The sequence below is a fragment of the Zootoca vivipara genome, chromosome 8 (genome assembly GCF_963506605.1).
Source record: "Zootoca vivipara chromosome 8, rZooViv1.1, whole genome shotgun sequence".
Lineage (NCBI taxonomy): Eukaryota > Metazoa > Chordata > Lepidosauria > Squamata > Lacertidae > Zootoca > Zootoca vivipara.
In genome coordinates this window covers 5823049-5847604 of record NC_083283.1, presented here as the reverse complement: position 1 = coordinate 5847604, position 24556 = coordinate 5823049, and the positions used below count along the sequence as shown (strand labels likewise).

General features: G+C 46.3%; 1 protein-coding gene across 5 annotated transcripts in view; it reads right to left on the bottom strand.

The window, feature by feature from the left end:
- The window catches only part of SLC45A4 (solute carrier family 45 member 4), a 95571-nt gene that overhangs the window by 10985 nt on the left and 60030 nt on the right, over positions 1-24556 (bottom strand). For all 5 annotated transcript variants that reach the window (XM_060277571.1, XM_060277572.1, XM_035124407.2 and 2 more), the window contains 3 exons: positions 23870-24540; positions 2803-2991; positions 524-703 (listed from right to left, as the gene is read on the bottom strand). In XM_060277571.1, the coding sequence (XP_060133554.1) occupies positions 524-703; positions 2803-2991; positions 23870-24110 (610 nt within the window). In that variant the 5' untranslated portion in view covers positions 24111-24540. The remainder of the gene's footprint in view (positions 1-523; positions 704-2802; positions 2992-23869; positions 24541-24556) is intronic.

Below are 24556 nucleotides of genomic sequence, written 5' to 3'. Positions count from 1 at the left end.
GGACAGACCTTGCTTTTGACACAGCTGCCGAAAGCAGTCATTTCAGCGATCAAGCCAAGCCAGGGTTTCAGGTTGACCATGGTTTGGAACCCAAAGCGTGGTTTGAACTCCCAACCATACAGTAAAGCCAGGAGCATTTCTCTCTCAAGTTTCCTTCAAACCAAAGCTTCTTTGCTCTGCTTTGCTGGCTGATCAACCCCCCCCCCAAGAACTCTGGTGACAGTTAACTTTCCTTAACCATGGTTTGGTGTCATCTCAACTAAGCCAACTTGGGAAACAGGGTACAATCTGAAAAGGTTAAGTGCTGTTGGAAGTTTAAGTATGCTCTTCTATGGAATAAATTGAAATAAAAATTATTTAAGGACCACAGGAAGCTGCCTTATATGGAGTCAGACCCTTGGGTCAGTCTAGCACTGTACTGTCCCACACTGACTGGCAGCAGCTTTTTGGAGTTCCAGGCAGGAGACATTCCCAAGCCCTACCCAGAGATGCCTGGGACAGAAGAACAGACAGAATCACATACCAGCTGAGAAAGCATGGATGTTGAGCGCCATGTCCTGTTCCTCGCTGTCCACCACGTCCAGCAGATAGGCCCGGATCGGCCCCTCCGTCGCATCAGCACAGAAATCCAAGACCACCACACCCAGGACAGTGAGAACGATGCCGATGGGCTGCTTGTCTGGGACATCTCCGATGGCCAGGCCTGGCAGGAAAGAAGAGCAAAGAAAACAGGAGGGAGTTTTCTCTCTCCCACTTCTTCTTTTGCTCGTAAAGAACAGACCCAAGAACAAAATAACAGTCCCTTTTATTATTAAGGAAACAAACGGATCTCCTTAACGGATCGGCTGCCAAGACAAACTGCTGGAAATATCCCTTGGCCGCTCTGGCTGGGCATTTCAGCCCTGTGGCATGGGTTAGGCCAGGCCTGGTTTGAGGGCTTGTTTTGCATTTGAGTGACTTACACGTTGTGTTTTTGATTAGCACATTTTTATTTGGCCTTGGGAGCTCTTGGTTACCTGCTTCTTCCCTTGTCAGACAAAAGTTGGCTGAGAAGGTCAGCCCAGGTTAAGGCGGTGTTCAAAAAGTTTATTACACAACTTGTGGGAGGTGTGTGTGTGTGTGTGTGTGTGTGTTTGTGTGTGTGTGTGTGGAACCCCCAAACAGAACAAGGAGGAAGTAATGAAATGTGCTTGGCTACAACCACACCACAGAGTGAGGAATGTACTCTTTTAAAAAAAACCCCAGAGTTGCCAAGATTTGAAGCGTTGGCTGGGGAGCAAGGGGGGCTTTTAAAATACACATGTTGCTTGTTGTCAATTGCGGGCAAAGCCCTGAACGTTCTAGTGGGGCAGATCTAATGTTCATGGACTGAACCACCTCAGAGAGATCAGGGCTTGCAGGCTTTCTAAGTCCAGAGTGGGAGGAAGTGTTTCGAGTCAAGCAGGGGAGAGAGGCGGTGCAGCACGAGCTCTGCATTCAGAAGCTCCAAGGTGCAATACTGGTGGACATCTCCAGGCAGGGCTGGGAAAGACCCTAGATCAGTGCAGAGAGAGACAGCCTTTCCCTGCAGAGGGCAGCTTCGTAAGTTCCAACACATTCCCTTTCCATAAGCTTTGGGGGCCTATTTTACAAAGCGTGAGCACTCGATGGTGCTCCCGTCCTCAGGATGAGAAGGGCACAGAAGCAGGGGAAACAAATTGTTTTCCAAATCTGTTTATTACTGCAGTTATATTCTGCTTTCCCTCCTCCCCTTTTTATCCTCACAACAAGCTGGGGTGTGTGTGTGTGTGTACTGTTTTGTTCAGTTCTTGTTTTTATTATGTTATTTGTGTTTTTCTCTTGTATTATTATCCTGTGAACCACCCTGAGATCTACAGATGAAGGGTGGTATAATAATAATAATAATAATAATAATAATAATAATAATAATAATGTAGGCTTAGAGTGTGTGACTGGCTCAAGCGCAGCCAGTGAGCTTCGTGGCAGAGTGGGGATTTGAACCCTGGTCTCTCAGGTCCTAGCCCTGCACTCTTAACCACTGCACCACCTTGGCTAATACGCAGCAAACGTGAAGACTTGCAATTGGAGTTCGCCTCAGGCTGAATCCCCAAAGAAGGTAAATTCCCAGCTTCTATTGTTTTCCCCAGTGTGTTGCTCTAACAGCGCCGACAGCGATAAAGGAAAGAGTTATTCTTCCCCATTTTAGTCATTTGATAAACAATTTTTAGATCTCGCCGTGTTCTCCCCCTCTCAGCCTAAGAACAGAACAAGAAAAACCGAAACGATCTTTTTGTCCTTCTCCCCCGCCCCCCTTTCAAATAATGCTGGAAACAGGATATGTTTGCCAGATATGCATTAAAGGGAAATCAGAGCACAACAGGAAACATTTCCCTGTGAACAGGTTCCTACAGTTTTCCCATGCCAAGAGCAGGCTGCAGTCGTTTCAGACCTGCTACGATTTTGCTGGTAACCACTGAATTGGTGGGAAGGTGAGCTTGCAAATGCAGACACCACAAGCCCTCACGATAAGCCCGGCAGTCGCTTTTGATGAGAGAAGAAACAGAGGCTAAGGCACTGAACTTAACAAGCCTGAGTAAGCAGGGCTAATGCTGGATACCACCCAAGCAAATTAGACAACTTTACTTTCTGCAGGCATGTTCCGGTCACAGAATTCGGGTGCTCGGTAGCAAAATCCCACAGTGTCTCCGCAATTAATGCTTTTTTTAGCTGGCTGCGGAGTGCGGCCCTTTGCTGCTTCTTTGAGCAGACAGCACAGTGATCCAAGCATAGCCCCTGATTTACCTATAATGGAGCCGTTCAGGAAAAGCGCAACTCCAAAGAGAACACCAATGCAGAGGGCAAGGATAAAAGGCCGCCGGCGGCCCCAGCTGAGAGTACAGCGGTCACTAGCTGAACCTATTAGAGGAGTGAAGATCAAGCCCAGGATTGGGCTGAGGAACCAAGTGAGGCTGTAGTACTGTTCAGGAAGACCTAAAAGACAAGATAATTCAAGAGGGTTATTGGTTACATTTTGGAAAGCGAACATCTTCAACTCAACACAGGACCCCCAGGCTAGCCAATGCTGCTGTAGGTTTAAGAAAGTCAACCAAGCAAACAAACGCTGGCCTGGTTCAGATGCAACAAGAAACCATGGTTTCCTGTTACAAGATTGTGGCTGAATGACCCTTGGGCTTGCACTCTCCTTTTGGGTCCACGAGAAGGAGATTTACAAGCACCCGCTTCTGCTTTTAAACAAACCGCAGTTCCCCGTTGCATCTAACCTCAGGGAACTGCAGTTTGTAACTAGTGAACAAGCCAGGATATGAAACCAAGGTTTGTGCCTCACTTGTTTGCACTGACTAGAGCACAACCATGACCCCACTTGGAAATAAGAATGGAAACATACGGATCAAATGCGGAAATCCGCACTACATTAATATAACTAAACATTAGTGTTACAAGGGAATGCAACAGCTAAGGACAGGGGACATTTGGAAAGAAACTATCTTTGAGGGATCAGGAGTTCTAAGAGGTTAACAGCATCGTGGTGCTCCTTGTGTGAGTGCCGCCACTGCGGAGTTAGAATCACAGTATCTTAGAGTTGTAAGCGACACCCACGGTCATCTAGTCTAACCCCCTGTGACGCAGGAACCTCAGCTAAAGCATCCATGACAGATGGCCACCCAACCTCTGTTTAAAAACCTCCCAGGAAGGAGAGTCCACCACCTCTCGTGGGAGTCTGTTCCACTGCTGAACAGCTCTTACTGTTGGAAAGTTCTTCCAAATGTTTTCAACACTGAGTTCACCCAGTATTGATAAATCTTCTCCCTAAAGAGGCGGAGCGCTGGTAGAGCATTTGCCTTGTAGGTAGAAGCTTCCAGGTTCAACCCCCAATATCTGCAGGTAGGGCTTGGGAACAGACTCCTGCTTGAAACCCCAGGAAAACTGCTGCCACTCAATAATAATAATAATAATTTATTTATATCCCACCCACCTGGCCGGGCTTCCCCAGCCACTCTGGGCTGCTTCCAACAGAAATATTAAAATACAATAATTTATTACACACTAGATGGAGCAAGGATAAGGCCCCTTCCAATGTTTCTATGGATGTGGGAGAGTGGGTTTTCTGCCTAGGAGTAAATGCTGCTTGCCTCCACTCACACTCTCCTTGCACATCTGCAAATACGGCAAATCTTACAAAGCGCTCTAGCTCTCTGCCAAAGAAAGCCAAAACCTGAGCGGAAAAGAGCCCCTTATTAATTTTTCACTATTCCATTAAGTAGGGAGAGAGCAACAGGACGGCTGATTCCTCCGCCGTTTATGAAGCCCAACAAATAGACATTTATAGGCTGGGCTTGCTGTTTCACTGGCTGTGAAATGCCACCTTTGAGTATCTGGGAAAAGATAACACTATATATTGAAGAGATTATTTAGTACGTGTAATACTAACTTGTAGCCTGTAGATGGTGCCAGTGTCAGAATAACGTGACAGAAGAGGCTGCTTTAAAAAAGGAGGCATCTCCCCCCCCCCCAAATACAACCATGTTTTTATTCGCCACTTCAAATAATCATCTGAGAGGTCCCAATTAGCAACTGGGCAACCAAGGCCAATGTTTAAAACCCCACTGTGGTAAAAACATCCACTTTCCAAAGACACATGACCGGGATGTGCCTAGGATTTGACCTTGCAAACATGATCAACATGCATTTAAGGTTACATTACTACTCTGTATTTGCCATCGGGATTACGCAATCCGTGGTTGAGAAGCTGAAATGGCTGTTTAGGCGAGACTAAAAGGGCTGTTATTTAAAGCACGGACAGATCTTAATCTTCGTGCAGACTTACTTTGTGAGATAATACGCTGGGCTTTCCCAAAAAAACCTGTAGCGTTTGAACAGAAACATTTAACATGCATCTAAGGTTACCTTTAAAACAATCCAATTAATGTTCAACTTAAATATAAGGAGTGGAAACTTGTTTTTAAAAGATGTAGCTGAGATTTTGACGCCAAAAGCCAATGCCAAGCAAAATAAGGTGGCGGCGTTTAGGGTTTTTTCAACTCGTGAAATTTGTATCTCGCCTTTGCAAGCTGCAAATTCCGGCATGGTAGCGTGAGCTTCTGGATCAATAATAATCCCAAGATTAATTTTAATTTGCATTTACAACCTGAGAGGATAGAAACAAGGGGCAACGAGGGGTGGATTAAAAAGAAGAAGATATATTTTGGGTGTGCTGTTTTACGCCAACAGCAATTTCACCAGCTACGCTGTTTGCCGGCTGGAAAACCTCTCCTTCAAACAGCTTGTTGATGTCTGCATTCCTAAATTGGTACAGCCTGTTTTAATAAGCCTGTCAAAACCGCAGCTGGCAAAAGGAAAGAAAGAAAGAAAGGACAAACCTGACTAGTACACAATATTTTTTTAAGGTTGCTGGACATTCGCTGTGTGGCGTATAAACAAGGGAAGGGCACCCACCTTCAGAAACCTGTCCGAAGCTTTCACTGAAATACTTATTACGGCTGCAATTGTGCAATACAGCAGAGAATTTAGCAGTGTATGCATGGCTCTGAGTATCATGTATAGGGAGACCTGTTGCCCTCCAGGTGTTTGCTAAACTACACCTCGATAACTGGAGCCGATGGGAGTTGTAGTTCAGCAGCACCTGGAAAGTCAAAGTTTCCCTGCACCCGCTGAGCACTGTGGGTTTCTTTAAAAGGAAGAGCAAGATTCTAGATGCCACCAGAGGGAAAGCTCACAGGTGTATGGGAAGCAATGAGACTCATCTGTTGTCTTTGAGGCAGCGGTCAGTTTGCCCATTTCATGGGCTCCCACAGGTATTCTCTCTCCCAACGCCCCACCCCTCAACAAGTCCAACACACCTTTCCACAATCCAGAAACCACCCATTTCATCTCGGTTTCCAGTTCACTCCTTTTCCCCCACCACCCTAAGCTCAGTTTGAAACAAACAATTCTTCCCAAACTCAAAACTGGATACACACAGCCTGCTTTAATTCATTCTAGTTGCAGAATCCCAAAGCGAACACAGGAACAGTTTCGGCTCCCCTATGGCTTTAGTGCAGGCATCCCCAAACTGCGGCCCTCCAGATGTTTTGGCCTACAACTCCCATGAGGACCAGTGGTCAGGGATTATGGGAATTGTAGTCCAAAACATCTGGAGGGCCGAAGTTTGGGGATGCCTGCTTTAGTATCAACACTGAAGACAATATTAACTATACGATCAAAAACAGGCAAGTTTGTACAGAGGTTTCCTGCACTTCTGATAGATGAGGCACATTCTTTTTTCACCCTTTATTAAAGCTGGAGCACAGTTTCTTTCCACCCCCCAAAACAGTGCAAGATTAAGGATTCAATCAACTGTGTTTCTTTCTGCAAGAGCTAAGGAAGTCCCTTGACTGAAGCAGAGACTCCTGCAGAGATGCAACAGGCAGCTTCCTCTGAGGGAGGGCACTGCTCCCCCCCCCCACGGGAGTGAGCAAGTGATCTAACTGCATCTGATGCAGAGAGCTATGGCAGAATTCCTTGCTGCTAGCAGGGGCTGAATAGAAAATGAGTGGGGCATGGCTAAGGGTATTAATTCTGCGGATGCTCGTACCATGTCTCCAGGGGGACGGGACAGGGGTGTTCTAGTCACAAAGCAGCATTCTATTAATTCACCACAACCTATTAGCGGGCTGTTTAGGAATTAATGCTGGTAGCACCCCACAAGACCAGCTGAGTGCAATACATCTGGGCTAGGGGCAAGGAACTCCCTTATGGGGTGCATTTCCAAGTCTAAATCCAGGAAAGGCATGCAATGCGCCAGAGACAAAATACAAGCGTAACAAACCCGTAGGCAGTGAAAACAAAAAAGGGAACTGATTTGGGGACCCTTTTTAGTACATCGTAAGTACAACTCGGATCTCAGTCAAACAGCACAGCAAAAATAAAGGGGGGAAGGAGGGAGGATTTCAGGAGCTAAGCATTGTGAAAACGCCGCTTGTCTCCGACCCTATCACCTCATCTGACATGGAACAAAACACAGTCAGGAATTTAGATCCAGGTACAGCAGCATAAAAGAGGCCTCTGTCTCTGAATTTGCCACCGACAACTAAGAGAAAGGGACTCAGCGCACCCTTAGCTTGTAGAGCGGCTCTTAATCTGATCCGAGCTGACCAAGCACAAAATTAAAACCCACTCTAAATGTTCTTTCAGCTGCCGATAGGAATACGCTCTTGTTTTGGAAACCGAGCGCTGCAGGGATTTGAAGCATCGTAAGCCAAAGGAGGGCTGGGAACATCATGTTTTCCCGCTGCCCACACCATGTTACTTGTAGTGATTTAAAATCACGCGTCTTGGCAAGGAGTTACTTGGGCTTGCTGTGCCTCTCGGCGCCTTAAACCCGCCTGAAGGCTTGAGGGGTTCCATACAGATCTTTGCAATTGAGGGCGCAAGCCAGGCTAGGCTCACAGAGGATTTGCGGTGCGACCCCAGAAGTTCTCGCCAAAATCCTGAGAAGCCCAAACCAACCTCTACCCTTAGAGTTCTCAGTTTCACAGTAAGAAATGATGATGAACACAGCAGGAAAATAAGCCGTGCTCCTTCTCAAAGCGCTATCTGGGAACACCCTGTACTTTGGCCACCCTCAAGGAATGACCACTCTCCCTGTTTGGGGGTAGGAAGGAAAGTACGGTTGACTCACTGGAACAGTAAACACGAGCACCCCATACTGCAACATTCTGTTGCAGATCCCCCTTGTATATGTATACTAATGGCTTGTGCTTATACAGCAAGAGGGGCATATGGGGTGTTAGGGGAGGGGGTAGCACCTCTAATGGGGAACATGCTGTGCTGCTTCTGGGGTAGTTTGTGCACCTTTGGAACCCCCCCCCGCGCGCACTCAGCTCTCACCTGCGGCTCCTAGAAGATGCCAGCATGTGACAGCAGCCGCACCCCAGGAACAGCTTTGACTGGCTGGCTAAACCAGGTGAGGGTAGTCATTAGGTCTCAAACCCTCTGTGAGTTAGGGACTTCCTCTGCATGCAAAGACTGGCTCCAGCAGACCGAGCGGAAGAGACCAAGAGTGGGTTCCATGGTCAAGAAAGTGGTTTCTGCATGTGCTGTAGAGGGAAGGGGGTGGGATGGGGCTCGTCAACCTGGGAAGGTGGCCTATCTAGGAGGAAGAAAACTCTGATCCTAAACCTCCGCTGCCTTGCGGGACATCTTTAGGAGTAGAAAAGGCTAATGAGTAAACCCTGCACAGATCTGGAGTGGAGTCCCCAAGACAGTTGGATGGCGCCTTGTACGCAAATCCTGCAGCTAAGCTGGTGCTTTCCTTTGGGCCACATCAGCAAGGCAAAGAGGTGGGTCTTGTCCTCTGGGCAGCCCAAGAAGACCTCCATCCACACTGCCCAGGTCTGTGTCCCGAGGAGGTCAGTTTGGCCCAGCTAATGCAGCGGTTTGACTTCACCCCCAGAGGCGCACTCCATTGTCTCTCAAGACCAGATGGATGCCAACAAGGCAGCAAGAATGGCACCGTCCCCGCAGAGTGGGGCGGCATCAGCTAGTTTGCAGGGGGAACCTCAACTTTTCACAGAAGTATAAAATAACTTGGGGAGAGGGACTGTAAAATGGGAGCCCACCTAAAACAACCCCATGAGGACTGAGCCTGCTCAGCGAACACGATGGGAAGCTGGTGAGGGTGGGATTGGCAAACAGACTCCTACTAAAACAACCTGCAGGCCCTTGATAGCTCAGTCGGTAAAGCATGAGACTCAATCTCAGGGCTGTGGGTTCGAGCCCCACACTGGGCAAAATATTCCTGCATTGCAGGGGGTTGGAGTAGATGACCCTCAGGGTCCCTTCCCCACTCTACAATTCTATGATTCTACAACTCAAAGAACTGCATCCCACCAGCTCTCTTCTGCCATGCTTATTCCAATGGGATTAACTGGAAAAGAGAACGAAATGATTTGGCAGCGCTCATTATCAGGGACTAGCTTGAGTAATGCTTACCTCCCCCCCCCCCACATTTGTTTCTGTTGACCTCTGGAGCGGGTGGGAATGATACACCTCTCCTGGAAGTTATTGAGGAAGTGCTGCAAAACAGTCTGGGAAAACAGGTCACCCAAAAGCACCCCTGATAAGCAAAGTCGATTGTAACTTTTTTTTAATAAAAAAAACACAACCCTGCCTTTTGCACAAAGCTGTGACGTGCCCACACAAATCAATAGAAAACAATTTCGTTTGTTTGCGGCCACTGCTCCTGCTGAGACTCTGGAAAAATGGCATTTCCCAGCGAGCTACAAACAAACAGGACATGGGCCAACAGTAAATAAGTTTTGTTTGTTCTTCCTCCCCCCCCCCAGACACACAGCACACACAAAAAAAAAGCCCCAGCGACTGACTGGGCAACAATAGTGGGACCTGAGGAGTTGGCTGTTCACAGGAAATTGTTAGCAGAGTCTCGGTCACACGGCACATTCAATATTCCTTTCGCGATAAGGTCTGTAGGGACGGGATCTTGCATGAGAACCATCTTGGGTGGTGAAAAAGGAGCCCTACTTTTAAGGCCAAAGTTTTCAGCTATCCCAAGGAAGCTCCTTCTCCTGGGTAGCTCAGTGGGTCAGAGCGTGGTGCTGATAACGCCCAGGTTGCAGGTTCTGTACCCGCATGGGACAGCTGCATATTCCTGCATTGCAGGGGGTTGGACTAGATCAGGCATCCCCAAACTGTGGCCCTCCGGATGTTTTGGCCTACAACTCCCATGATCCCTAGCTAACAGGACCAGTGGTCAAGGATGATGGGAATTGTAGTCCAAAACATCTGGAGGGCCGAAGTTTGCGGGTGCCTGGACTAGATGATCCTCAGTCCCCTTTTCAACTTTACAATTTCCAACTCGTAACAACTGACCTACTGAGGACCCACCCCTCCTCTTGGGCGTTCTCACCCAGAAAAATTGGGAGCAGCATTTGCTAAGTCTGTTGCAAGTCCAAGAGTCTGGCAGACAAAGCTTGGCCTGAGGAGGAGGAGCTGTGCCACACAAATGCATTTTTTTAAGTTACTCTGCTCCTCTCACTTCCCCCACAAGACAGTGATAAGATGGAAAAGGAACCCAAATTCTCCCAGTGGCAAAAAAGGGGTGGGTGGGCTTATAGAACTGTCGAGTTGGAAGGGACCATGTGGGTCATCTAGTCCAACCCCCTGAAATGCAGGAATTTGTTGCCCAAGGTAGGACTCAAACCCATGACCCTGAGTTTAAGAGTCCCTTTGCTCTACCAATGGAGCTATCCTGGCTCCGGCTTGGAGAAGCCTGTAGCTCCGTTGGTAGTGTGGCTGCTTGGCATGCAGAAGGTGCAGGTTCAATCCCTGGTATCTCCAGCTGGGGCTGAGAGTGCCCCCCGTGCCTGTAATCCTAGACAGCTGCTTCCTGTGAGTGCAGTGTGTTTCTCTAACTTGGGTTTCCAGCTGTTTTTGGACTACAACTCCCATCGGCCCTGACCACCGGTCCTGCTAGCTAGGGATGATGGGAGTTGTCTTCCAACAACAGCTGGAGACCCAGGTTTGAGAAGCACCAACTGCAGACAATACCGTGCCAAACAGATGCAAGGTGTAAATCATCTTGCTATGATTGCAGCAGACATGGGCCTGCTATAAAAAACGGCATTCTTGGGTCAAGATAATCTCCGCCTCTGTAATAGGGAGTAACACACACTCCACAGCCCGCAATTTTGAAAGGCAGAGGTGGTTGGCGGAAGCAAATCCACTCCCCTGGGAGAATCTGCTCATACAGGAACACAAGTTTAACAACAACAACAACTTATTATTTATACCCCGCCCATCTGGCTGTGTTTCTCCAGCCACACTGGGCAGCTTCCAACAAAATATTAAAAGCACAATAAAACACGAGACATAAAAAGTTCCCTAAACAAGGCTGCCTTCAGATGTTTTCTAAAAGTCAGATAGCTGTTTATTTCCTTGACATCTGATGGGAGGGGGCCACCACCGAGAAGGCCCTCTTGCCTGGTTCCTTGTAACCTCACTTCTTGCAGTGAGGGAACTGCCAGAAGGCCTTCGGAGCTAGACCTCGGTGTCCGGACTGAACGATGGGGGTGCAGACACTCCTTCAGATATACTGGGCCAAGGCCGTTTAGGGCTTTAAAGGTCAGCACCAACACTTTGCAGGGTCTCAAGGGACATGGGCTACTTGTCCTTAATTCCCACTACCCCCATGAGAGCAAGTACAAGAGGAACGAACTCTGCACACGCTCAATTCCACAGGCGCACAAACTGACACGATGACCACGAGCAGAGGCGGAGGAAAGGCGGTTTGGCTCCTGTCCACAGAGATCCTAATCAAAGGAAGCAATCTCCTTATCGTTCAACTGCGCCCTCTTCTCGTGGAAAGCTGCTCAGCTCTGGCAAGGGGAATGTTTCAATTGCACAGGTTAATTGCAGAGTTGGCTCAGGGTGTATCTTTTATATCTGGAGGGTGACCCAGCAACGGGAACACACCCTGCGTGACCATTCGGGCGAATGACAACTGCTCCAAACAGGCTTGGCAGTGGAAATTGCCACCTGCTCGGGTTTGCTCGGTGATGCAACGTGCTTGGTGGATTCATGAGGTTTCTGCCTTTTCAGGTTTCAGATCGGCCACGTGGAAACAAGGACACCTCCTTGTATTACAGGTGCCTTGGAGGCTGTCAACACGGGCCATTTTTTATCTAGTTATCAAGGTTGTGCCCATGGAAGCGTTTTTTGGGGGAGCAGTTTTTTTGGGAAGGAATGAAGACTGTGCACCCACTTCCTGAGTTAAAAGGTAAAGGCAAAGGCAAAGGGACCCCTGACCATTAGGTCCAGTCGTGACCGAATCTGGGGTTGCAGCGCTCATCTTGCATTATTGGCCGAGGGAGCCGGCGTACAGCTTCCAGGTCATGTGGCCAGCATGACAAAGCCGCTTCTGGCGAACCAGAGCAGCACACGGAAACGCCGTTTACCTTCCTGCTGGAGCGGTACCTATTTATCTACTTGCACTTTGACGTGCTTTCGAACTGCTAGGTTGGCTGGAGCAGGGGCTGATCAACGGGAGCTCACCCCGTCGCGGGGATTAGAACCACCGACCTTCTGATCGGCAAGCCCTAGGCTCTGTGGTTTAACCCACAGTGCCACACAAACCTGTACCATTACAGAAGCATAAATGGTACCTTCTAGAACGAGATCCACCCACCCTTTACTTTTCAGGAGATTGTGGAGAAGCAGCTGAAGTGTGGATGGGGCTCCAATTTTGGAACCACAGGAGGGCAGAAACCAAACTCTCCTGGTTTTGAAATTCTAACAGTACAAGCCATGTCCAGAACCCAGCTTGTATTGAGTTTGGCGTCCAGCAGTCAACTTCCCCTCAAGCAACCCTACTGATATTGAAGTGCAAGGTCGGACATCAGGAGCAGGGAGTGGCTCTCTACTGTCAAGAAAAGATTTAAAAGCCTCATTCTTAATGCACTGCTTTCAGTTAGGGTGCATGGGAATAGTAGTTTTTATTTTTGTTCTTTAAAAAATAACTCCCAGGAGGCAAAAAAAACCTATGGTCCTATCTACACCATGCATTTAAAAGTCCTGGGAGATATAGTTCATCCCTCACAGAACTACAATTCTCAGCACCCTTAACAAAACACAGTTCCATGATCCTCTGGAAGAAAACCTGTTGTTTATCAACAGCACATATTCAGAGTAAGTTGTGATTCCTGCATTGCAGGGGATAGACCCTTGGGGGTCCCTTCCAACTCTACAGATCTATGATTCTGTCAATGAAGGAATAATTGAAATATTTTACTGGTGGAAACAAGTATTTCTGCAGAACACAAGGAGCACACTGCCTGCTTTTTGCCATTCCCCAAACATTCATGATCAGAGCACCATCTTCTTTAGCACCATCTGACCGAAGTAATGTCCTCCCTTTGAAGTAAGTGGCCTTGAATAAATTGAAGTGAGGTTCTCAGTACTGAAGCACCACTGGTTTGCAAGTAATTTATGTACTTGAGCAAGTAGCATCCGTCCTTGGTTAAGCTGTTTTGCCTTTGACCAGATCAAATGCTTGCAGAATTACTGATGCAACAGAACCAAGAGGAGTCTGACGAGGGAGCAACTGGGCTCCATTGAAAGGGGTCAACAGGCCAGTGGAGGTAACTGAGAGCCCTCCTTCCTTCTGCCAATTATCCCATCTGCTCATTCTTCACTGAATCCTACCCTGTCACTGCGTTCCCTGCCGTCCTTCTGTGCTACACTGAGCGAGAGCTAAGTTATGCTGCTGTATTCATCAAACACTGTCATGTTTTATTGGCTGTGCAACAAAAAGCCGTCGGGGCAGAATGTACATGCCAAAAAGGCAGCAGAGGAGCAGGGCATACATGTCACCAGCAACGCTGCCCAAGAGTGGAACCTGACAGCCGCTTTTCTTTTAAAAAGCAAGTTCCCAGGGCTTGTGACTTGCTGGGGGGGGGAATTTGGGTGGCAGCCAGTGGGATGAAACTGAGCAGGCATCTATACCGGGTGTTCACCTCACTTTGTGGCTTGTAGTTGCACAATGGACCACAAACGACAGCTCAGTCAATGGAGCATGAGATTCCTAATCTCAGGGTCGTGGGCCCGAGTCCCATGTTGAACAGAAGATTCTTGCACTGCAGCGGGTTGGAGGAGATGGCCCTGGGGGTCCCTTCCAATTCTATGATTCTTTGACAGAAAAGAAGTATAAATCTGCTTTAAAAAAAAAGGAAGGAAGGAAGGAAGGAAGGGAACCCTGTTTCATTTCAGAGAGGTTCGCTGCAGTACTGCTTTTTGAGTAGACAGAATTTGAACTTTGTTGTATGCGAATTACAATCGTAAGAGCCTAGTTGCTGTGATCAGGCCAGAGGCCAAACTTAGCCAGCACCCCATTCTCACAAGTGGCCAACCAGATGTTCACGTGAAGGCCACAAGCAGAACAATGGGTGCAACGGCCGCCCCTCCTCTCTCTCTGCGATTTCCAGCCACTGACCTTGCGATAAGCTCATCTCAATTTACTAAAAAACAAAAAAGGTTGTGCATTTGAAAGCAGAGATGGATCTGGGCGAGAAAATATTGGAGGGGATGCAGGCAGGTGTGTGTCAAAGCCCCAACTTCCCCTTTTCCACCTCCAATGCAGATTCCTTGAGACTCTTAGTGAACACCTGTAAACTGCTCCCCCCTCCGCCGCCCAGCCCCAGCATACATGCTCACACTGAGAAATTTGCTGACTTTTGCAACGGACTGCTGTTAGTCAGCTGGAGTGACAAGTACAGGGGGCAGCTAATAACCACCAGCACCCCGCACACAGAAGGCAGTACAGTGGGTACAGCTGGGACTGCCCCGAAAAAGCATCAAGCCTTTCCTAAATGGTCAGCAAGGCACTTGGAAGACCACACGGACCTTCCCAAATACTCCACGAGAGATGCCAGCCTGCAAAGGCTCAGTTTTTTCGCTGTGCTATAATCTTCCCCTCCCCCTCTCCGGAGGGCTGTAATTAAAACGCACTGGCTGTACATGAGGCCCCCACTTATGCGCCACATGCGTTATGTAAGCCTGCAGTGCTCTCACTGAAAGATTAGACATCAGTTCTAATGACATGTGTCGCCCACAGACATGCAGCAGCCCAGTTTACCCAAAGCTCAATAGAGATTTTTTGCAATTCCAAGGATATTGACCAATTTAGGAACAAGTTCCCATAAGGGTAATGCACACAGTACAGTTTGATGGGGAAGCTTTAGGGGCAAACCTGGCTAAATGTATTTAAAACAGATTATTTTCTGGATGCTCTTATAAACATGGGACCTCACAGAGTCACTATCAGGGTTAAAATCCCTGGCCTGCTACCAGGAGGACAATAATATTGATCTGTCTTGACAAAACCTTAGTTGTCTCTCTAAAATGAGAATTATCTGTATCAATTTCAATGGGGGGGGGGACCCTGTTTATTCAAGATGGGCAATGATCTCATAATTACCCTTGGATAGAACGCCAGCAAATGCTGCGGGCTGAGAAGCAGGGACTCAATGAATAAGTTGTCCAAATAAATTGGCAGAGATTAATGAAAATGGTTTCCAAACTGATCTAAGAAGCAGTGTGTGGTTTATTGGCAGAGGAAAGAGAAATTAATATATTTTTTGAAACAGTGGGGGCAGCACAACAAAACTGATGACATCAGACACAGAAACGACGTCCTTTGTAAACATGTGGTTAGAGAGCACTTTGCTAGAATCAATGAAAAAAGCAGCTGGATGTTATAGAGTGCCATGAAACAATGAACAACAAAGAAAGAGAAAAAGAGAGAGGGGGGAGAAAAAGGAAAAAGCACAGTAGTGTGAACTGCTGCAATTTTCTGGAAAACCAGGAATACTATTTTATGTCACATGTTCTACAGTACAACAGTTTGCATTTGTTCCAAATTAAAGAGTTCTAACGTATTTGCTGTTGCAGAAGAGAAACAGAGAAATGGAAATTAGTATTAAAAAGTGTTAAAAAGGTAAAGGACCCCTGACAGTTAAGTCCAGTTGCGAACGACTTAGGGTTGCAGCGCTCATCTCGCTTTACTGGCCGAGGGAGCCAACGTTTGTCCGCAGACAGTTTTTCCGGGTCATGTGGCTACCATGACTAAACCGCTTCTGGAGAAACCAGAGCTGCGCACAGAAACGCCGTTTGCCTTCCCGCCGGAGCGGTACCTATTTATCTACTTGCACTTTGATGTGCTCTCGAACTGCTAGGTTGGCAGGAGCTGGGACCGAGCAACGGGAGCTCACCCCGTCGCGGGGATTCGAACCGCTGACCTTCCGATCGGCAAGTCCTAGGCTCAGTGGTTTGCGCCACCTGCATGTTAGGGTGTAATTTATCCTCCTCCAAAAATGCATCAAGATGAATGCCATGAAAGTGTCCCCCTCCCACCCCCAAACAAAAACCAATCTGGACCCCTAATTTTTGGAGATGTACGAATGGGAAAACACAAAAGCAAAAATGTGTGCATTAATGGGAACATAGGGAGTTGTCTTAGACCACATTAGGCCACTGACCGACATAGCCCAGTGACTGACAGTGGCTCTCCAGAATTTCAGGCAGGGGAGATGCCAGGAGCGCACAAACCAGGTACTCTACAGGCCCAGCATGTTTTGGGCAATGTGATGCTCTTTTCTGCAAGTTCACATGCTCCGTGCTAAAATCTCCCCTTCTCTTCCCACCTCCAAAACCTTCTTGGTCCCAAGTTCATCAGCTTTCTGCCCGGGAAGGTCTTTGTTTGCATTCAAATATTATTTTGATTTGCTCAGGAGTTTTATTTCTATACGACGTACTGTGGGGGTTTCAAACAGGCCTGATGGAACCCTGAGTTTTTTAAGCAGCTTATTGGGAGTTGAGCACCATGAAATGATCGGTATTGGTAGAACAGCTTTGCCTCAAGCTCAATCTTCCCACAGGATGCAGGGGGATTTAGAAGCGCTGCACCTGGAACACATATGAACCAATGGGGAAGCATGATGGGCTGGCCAGCACCTTCCATGAAGAATGTGCCCCAGAATCCTTTGCCACATGCAGTTGTTGTGTGTGGGGCTTGTCTCCATAGATGAGTCAATTTGGGGTGGGTGGGTGTTGCAGTACACACCAAAACAGCAAAAGGGAAGGTTTAAGTTTCCTGCAGACTATGCAAAGGAAACCACTGAGTCGCCGTATTTACCAACCCATTATAAAATGAAACGCAATCTTTGTTATCCTTTCAAAAAGGCCTACGATTACCTAACCAACAATGGCGGTGAATGCACCCACAGTTGGCGTATTCGGAGGTGGTTTTACTGCACTCCAAACACACACAAAAAAGAACCACTCGCCCAAATTCTTTTGTCGTCAAAAGGGAACGCAGTTGCTGATTCATACGTTCCAAGCATTCCAATAGATCCATCAATCCCTTTAGCCCCACCGTTCATTGAAAACCTGGAACTGGGAGGGTGTTCTAAAATAATTGCCTACTAAGCTTCATAAAAAAAGAAAGAAAGAAAAGTGTTTGCCACTTCCGAGGCATGTGGCCTTTATTGAAGTTGATGCTTCCTGTAGCTGCGAAAGAGATACACAAATCCTATTTGTGTGCAAAACTGTGGGGGCTTCATTCTGTGTGGGGTTGGCTATTTAGACAATCAGCTCTGGGAAGCCTCTATATAGTATGCCGGTTGATGACTGAAGCTCATTCATGAATGGAGGACCATAAGTGCTTAGGGTATTAAAAGGGCCATTGTGCTTGTAGCACTTAATAAAGTTAATCCAGCTATGCCGGTTGAACGAAGTGATAAAATTAATACTGCTACATAAGTGTACTGCCTGCTCCTTCTACAACCCCCCTGCAAGCGTATTTTAGAAACGGATTTTTATTTGGAGTGGGGAGGGGCACAGGGAGCACAGTAGGAGATTTTACTCCCCCATCCCAGCAAGTCAAACCTGATGAAATTTGAGAATCTCTGCAAAAACACAGGAGGATACTGTAAGCGTTTTAAACGCAAGGTGGCTCAGATACACAGCGATAGGATATTAAAAAAGAAAGCCTCTCTCCCAGCCCATCAAGGGTTGTTATAAAACTATTTGCTGCTTCCAACATCAAGAAGATTGAGCAGCGTTGTTGTTTCCCTTTACCTGCATTTTTTACCTGAAAGCCACAGAATCCCAAATGGGAACGATCCTTCTCAACATGCTTAATTTGAAGTTGGCAAGACAAAAGGCAAGAAATCAGGTTCACCGCAGAGCCGCAGTTTCAAGTCATCCTCTAATATCTGAGGATTTCAAGTGGAGCATTCTTGAGTCAGCTTAATCCCCTGACAATGCAGAAATCCTGTTTGAAGCTACACCAAGCTCTATTTTTTTTGTTAAGGCACAGAGCAGGTATGTCTTGATTTCTCTTTGCTAAAGAACTCGTTCGGCTTTAGCAGCCAGCTTTCCAAACTGGGAAACAGATCAAACTTGCAACCAACTTAAATCTTCACGAACCATCTGCAGCCAATATGGTTTGCATCATTTCGAAGCCCAAGAGAAAGAACGGGCAAGCAAGAGGGATGTTTGTTTTTGGGAGAGCAAACTTAATTTCACACCTAAAGGTAGAAAATAAGCTTAGATTTCGCTGGTTCTTGAAGACCCAAAGAGGACCGGGAACAAGAAATGGACTCTTGTGGATTTTACAGACTTACTTTTTTGACCTTGCAAAGAAGAAAAGGAAAAAGAAGGCTAATAAGTCACAAAATAATTAACTCTAGCTAGCATGCAAGCGTTCACGTTCAAAGCTACGAACATGAGATTGACCAAACTGCGGGAGGCAGTGGAAGACAGGAGTGCCTGGCGTGCTCTGGTCCATGGGGTCACGAAGAGTCGGATACGACTAAACGACTAAACAACAACAGCATGCAAGAAAGCTAGACTTCAATGGGGAAAGGGAGCTGGCATGGGAGAGGCACCCGCTGTGTACTCCCCAAACTCCTTCTTAGGCTGCAAGCCAGATGTGGAAAGAGCAGTTGCTTCTCCCAGAAATTATCTGCACCTCCTTGAGATGCTCACCTTAACGCCATAGGACCGATGCTTCCAAGTGTACTATATTCACTAATCAACTCCTATTTGTTTCCCCTACTTCTTAAGTTGCTAGCCTGGGGTTGGGGGTTAGAACAACAGAAAAGCAAGTCATGCAAGAGAAACCTGCCTGATAAAATAGGGCTTACTTTCCCCTTGTTGCTATGCCACTAAGGCCCTGGATATGGTTACATGCTTCCAGCTACTAATCTGGAGAAAGCACTGTTCGAAGGGTAGCGCAGTTTAGAACAAGAACACGTGCAAATTAATGGCCACAATGGAGGGTTTGTTTGGAGAGACCTATCCAGCGGAGGTCAAAGGTTCTCTTACATGCAACTGGTACCAGGGTTACTGCAAGTCCATTTCGAAAGTCACAAAAAACCCCACCACAAGCACAGCGGAGGCATTTTGCAATGGAATGTCAGTGGAAGTGCCCTCATTTAAGTCTTCAGAAACTGCACGTATAAATGTCGGCAGCACTCTACTTAATATGCAGAGTTATGTAAATGAGGGGCTGCTGAAACTTACTAGCCAGCACACCTCAAAGCGATGAGGGCACGAGTCCAGGTTCCAGGCACAGTATGAATTTCTACACACAAGCACATGAATGAGATCGCTCCCCCTAAATTTGCATAGCTTGGTCCCGTTTTTTTTTACAGGACAGCCTGGAGGCAGATCACTGGCTGCTGCAGAGAGCATCACCGTTGTGGTCACAGAAAGGCAGGCAATACTGTGACCCACTTATCACCTCTTCTAATATCTACATTTTATCCCATCCTTTTCTGAAGGTGATGGCAGGACTAAATGGTACCCAGGTATTTAATACGGCACTGTTTAAAAATATCAGAACCTATTATGGCATGAGTCCTTAAATCTTAAGAGTTCCTCTGCCTATAAAAGAACTCCTCTACTGGACTGGCTGGGTGCAGAGGAATGCGGGGAGGAGCCAGCTGGGGAACTCCCAAGGGAAGAAGGCTCAAAGTCCGGGGATTAGTGGTTGGCCGATGATGAGTGGTCAAAGGGAGAAGACCGGGAAGAGGAGGTGTTTGAAGCAGAAGAGGTAACAGGGCTTAGTGAGTGTGAGGAGTCTACAGCAGAGAGATGTCCAGAATTGGTGGCAGAAGCTGAAGCAGAAGAGGGAGGCCAAGGGGCAAGGATGAGTGCAGCTGGTGAAGAAGCCAGGGTGTCTCCCCCTCCTGCAGGGTGTCTCCCCCTCCTCCTCTCCCTGAAGAACCAGGAGAGGTCTGAAGAGGGTGGAGAAAGTGCAGACTCAGATTGCTTGGGGTAAACCCTGGAAATGAGGGGACTTAGATAGCTGTGAGGAGGTGGGGACCTCCACTCTCCGCAACTGCTTCGCAGGGGCAAGACCTGCTGGAGATGAGTTGCTGTGCTCATTAGTCCAGACACTCCTGTGCAGATCCTGTTGTTGTTGTTTTCTGATAAAGAGTTAACTCCACTAACTGTGATTTCCCGCTAGCTCGCTCCTGGCATCTACCTACTTGCTGGGATAAAGGTTTCTGCTCCTTGATAGGGGAGATGGTGCCATCTGTAGCAAAGACCGGTTCAGTGCATTTTACGCACCCTCACTCTCCACTGAGATGGAGAACTTCACGTCTAGGGCCTCCCTGTTCTGGCCCTCGGAATCCTCGCTAGCCACACCCCTTAACTCTGCACCCTCCTTGAGTGTTTTTGCCTGTCTAGACTGTGTCCTTGACCTCCAACAAGGCTTTGTGCTTGCCTGGATAGAGAACAGAGAGGGATACATAGAAATTAATCTACGACTCCAAAGGTTAAAATTATCTGATGTTACTCCACCACTTTTCTCAGTCCCCGCCCAAAAGGGTATGTGGCAGCTCACCTCGGCCTCTCCCCAGGAGGCACACCTGCCCCACACAATTCTCAAGGGGCAGCTTTAAGTTGCTAACGCCAGAACACTGGCACACCCTTGGGTGAGTGTAAAAACCTGCCTTGCGTCCAAACTGAGGTTCCTTCTGAGCCATCCAACCCACAGGTCTTTGGAAAAGTTACGTCCAGATTAAGCTCACCGGGGTCAAAGAGAGGCGTTAAAGATTTCCGAGAAGAGTTATGGCACAAACACCTTTCCAGGCCAATATTTCGCAAGCTAAGCTCCTTATTTGTAGGCAACATTTTGCAAATGAAGCTCTGCCTACTACTGTACGCCTCCATCTTTTTTAATGGCTTTAAATTATGCAGCAAAAGCCGCTCCACGTTCACTCATTGTGGATAATCTGAGAGATCTGCAGTTAATTGGGAGACATGCCTTGCATCTTAAGATAAAGTCTTCAACACTACTGAAAGCTGCACATCACTCACTTCCAACTTACATCAGTCCCTTTTGATAATCACAATCTCGTATGCTATGTATCACACTCTAAGGTTAACATTACAAATGCTCTGTGTAGACATCCTTGAGTCAATTTAAATAATTGAATCATAGAATCGGAAGAGACCACAAGGGCCATCCAGTCCAACCCCCTGCCAAGCAGGAAATACCATCAAAGCATTCTTGACATAGGCCTGTCAAGCCTCTGCTTAAAGACCTCCAAAGAGGGAGACTCCACCACACTCCTTGGTAGCAAATTCCACCGCCAAACAGCTCTTACTGTCAGGAAGTTCTTCCTAATGTTGAGGTGGAATCTTCTTTCTTGTAGTTTGAATCCATTGCTCCGTGTCCGCTTCTCTGGAGCAGCAGAAAACAACCTTTCTCCCTTAATAAGTTAACTTGCTCAGATTTCCCACCCAATCCTGAGGGTTCAAAACTAAATTGGTGCTTCTAAGCAACAACGTGTGAGGTAGTGTTAGGTAAGAAATGTGGCTTCCCCAAGGCCACACAGCAACTTGGCCCCTTTTCTTCTGCATATGCGAATGTACCTGCCCTGATATCAAACGTATAGAGCATCTAAACTGAAATCTAATTCTAAGCATTACTGTACTCCTATTGCACAAGCAACAGCTTCAAACCATCAGGAGACATTGGCATATGTATTATTCGCTGAGTAATGTGAACTTCAAGAGCTTAATCAGCTTTGGAAGAAGATGGACTTTGGTACTGGAAGATCAACACTATTGCGACTTTAAAAGTGTGGCGAGTCAGTTGACATTTCAAGGATAGCTGAAATAGTTGACTTATTGAACAGGGATTTGCAATGACCTGGGGAGAACCTGAGAAAAAGCAGAACGGCTCAATAGTGTGTTACAGGTAAGGCCTAGAACCACAAAAAATGTGTGTCCAGTAGTGTCCTTAGGGTACGGTGAATGGGGGCGATCACCCCAGTCCCCCCGCACCTAGGGAGGCCCCTGCACAGGTTAACACAAAGCACTGTGTCACACTTGGCTCCTCTTTGCTTCCCTCTCCTTTGCTGCTGCTAACATGGCAGTAGCCCCAACACTCACTTCCCCTCTTACTCTTAGGAAGTTGGGGGGTTCTTCTCAGAGCGAGGCATTCTCGGGGCAGCCCAGAACAGCACTTGTGTCACCGCCACTTCAAATCTTTCAACATCACTTTATCATAAATGAAGGCTGGGCTTTCCTTTGAACCCTGGAACAAACTAGCCTACCCATAAATACAGCAGGGAGCTAAATCCTTTAGGATTGCCAAATGCACACCTGGGGAGGCAATAAGGGGAAGACTGTATTGGAAGGTGTGGGGGGATTTAATTTAGTGGAGTGCAATGTGTAGCAGTATCTATTGCAAGGTAGCTGTAAGTGCAGCTAGTGATATATCCAGAGTGGATAAAAATAAATGATTTTTTTAAAAATAATTTTTTTAAAAAAAACCCACGTGATTTTTAAAATTTAAATTGGATGTTTTTGATTTAAATTGGATTTTTAAAATAAAATGAATTTGGAGGAAAAATCTTTCTAAAGATAATTTTCTATCTTCTGGCACATATTGGACAAGCATGTGTGGACGGGCCTGGTGAACTTTTAATTCCTTACCCCTACGGTTATGATTCGTGGGTTCACACTTAATTTTATTTTGATTTTGTGTTTTTAATGTATTATATATTTGGTGTTAGCTGCCCTGAGCTTGGTCTCAGCCGGGGTATAAATAAAATTTATTTATTTATTATTAAAGTTACATTATTCTCCAAAGGCTATTCATCAGGTAATAAGTTTTAAGTTTTTCATGTGTGCTAAAACTCAGTCTAAGTTGTGGGTTTTTTTTTAAAAAAAAAAGTTTAACCACATCAGTTAACAAACATGGATACATATGCTATAATGTTATTGTTTTAGTTAAATAAATTGTTTAAATTGTTATTAAGGAAATGATTATTTTCCTCCTTCCAATAAACTACAGCAGAAAAGTTGTCCAAATATAAACAGTTAACTTATTAAACCTCACAATAATTTCATAATTACCTGTCTATGTATTTCTAATAGTATAACCAAATCAGTAATTTTTGATATAACTGTAAAAACTACTCTGAAAACTTATTATTCCAAAAATGAAACATTCATCTGGTTGTAAATATTAAGATTATACCAGCAAGAATGAGTCTTTCTGTAAAAAAAATGATTTAAATCAAGTTTTACTTACTAGTGATTTAAATCATAATTTAAATAGATTTGATTCGAATCAAATCCACCCAGCCAGAAGCTAAAAGTTTTGCAAGTCCTCTAAAGGATGACAGTAGAAAAAGGAAAGGGGAAGGCACAGCAGGCAGAAAAATTAAGGTAACTCTGAGGAAACACACACACACACCAATAATGGGATCAGTTAATTTCTTCATATGACACCTACAAACCTGCCTGATTTAGTGAAAGTTACAGTTCTTTCTAACTCCCAACCCCACCATACCAGCCTTGTAGGGTTTGGATAATCCTTCCTGAACTAAGGTTTTGTTGAATGATACTTTTGACTTGAGACCGATCCATAAACCACTGCAGCATAGTGATCGGCTGGCAACACAGCGAAGCAAACTGGGTTGGGTGGCTGGATGATGCGGTTACTTCTCACGTCAGCATGGCACCTCCCTTGGAGCCAAGACACTGGTATGGAAAGTAATCGCATGATCCACTCAACCCACATGGCTCCTGGTTACACTGATGTGGACTGAAGGTTCCAACACAGGAGTGGGTTACTGAGAACCAGTGGCTTGTAACCTGTGGTCTCTGCTTGCCTCTTGAAGAGGTGGGTACAGCAAAATCGGAGAACACCTCCAGAGGGCCGACTTGTTCTGCTGTTTCATGGATAACAGAGGATGAACGATGGCAACTGTTCATGGTTATGCAATGGTTGTGCAATTCCACTTACCAATTTGTAACAATACTGGCGTCACCAAAGCTGTCTCCATGGCGTAACAGAACTCTCTGCCAAACATCACGGCCCCGTGCATCACCCAGAGACGGACAGGTATCCGATCTATGGATCCTTCGCTTATGGTCTCCTCCTTACTCGCATTCTCGTTTTCCGGTTTCTGAATCTGAACCACGGGTAGCTCTTGAACTTGCATAGATTCCGAGTCAGCATTCTGGGGAGCCATTTTCATTACCATAAAAATATATATAATATATATATATTTATTTATATATTTATTTATTTTATTCTACCTATATAAATAACACTATCATCTCTAACGATAAGTTACGGTGTCTTCTCTTTCTGATGGCGTCACGTTCCTTGTGCAAGCAATATTTGTAATTTCCCTCGTTACGAACAGGTTCCGTCATCAATTTCGTGTGTAGGCGTTGAAACATTCAGAGGAACAAAAAGCTATTTGGTAAGGAAATTCAACATATGGCTTGCTGGGCTTGCGTTTTGCTTACTGTGAACTAGAGTTAAAAATCCATAATTGCCATTCAGTTAATACCAGTTTCATAATTATTATTGAAGAGGTGCTGAAGTTGTTTTGCTTGCTACACAAAGGTGGAAAGGTGACACAAAGAGCTGCTCCACTGGTAATCCCCATCGAGCGGCTGATTAATCTGCAAAGAAGAAGGA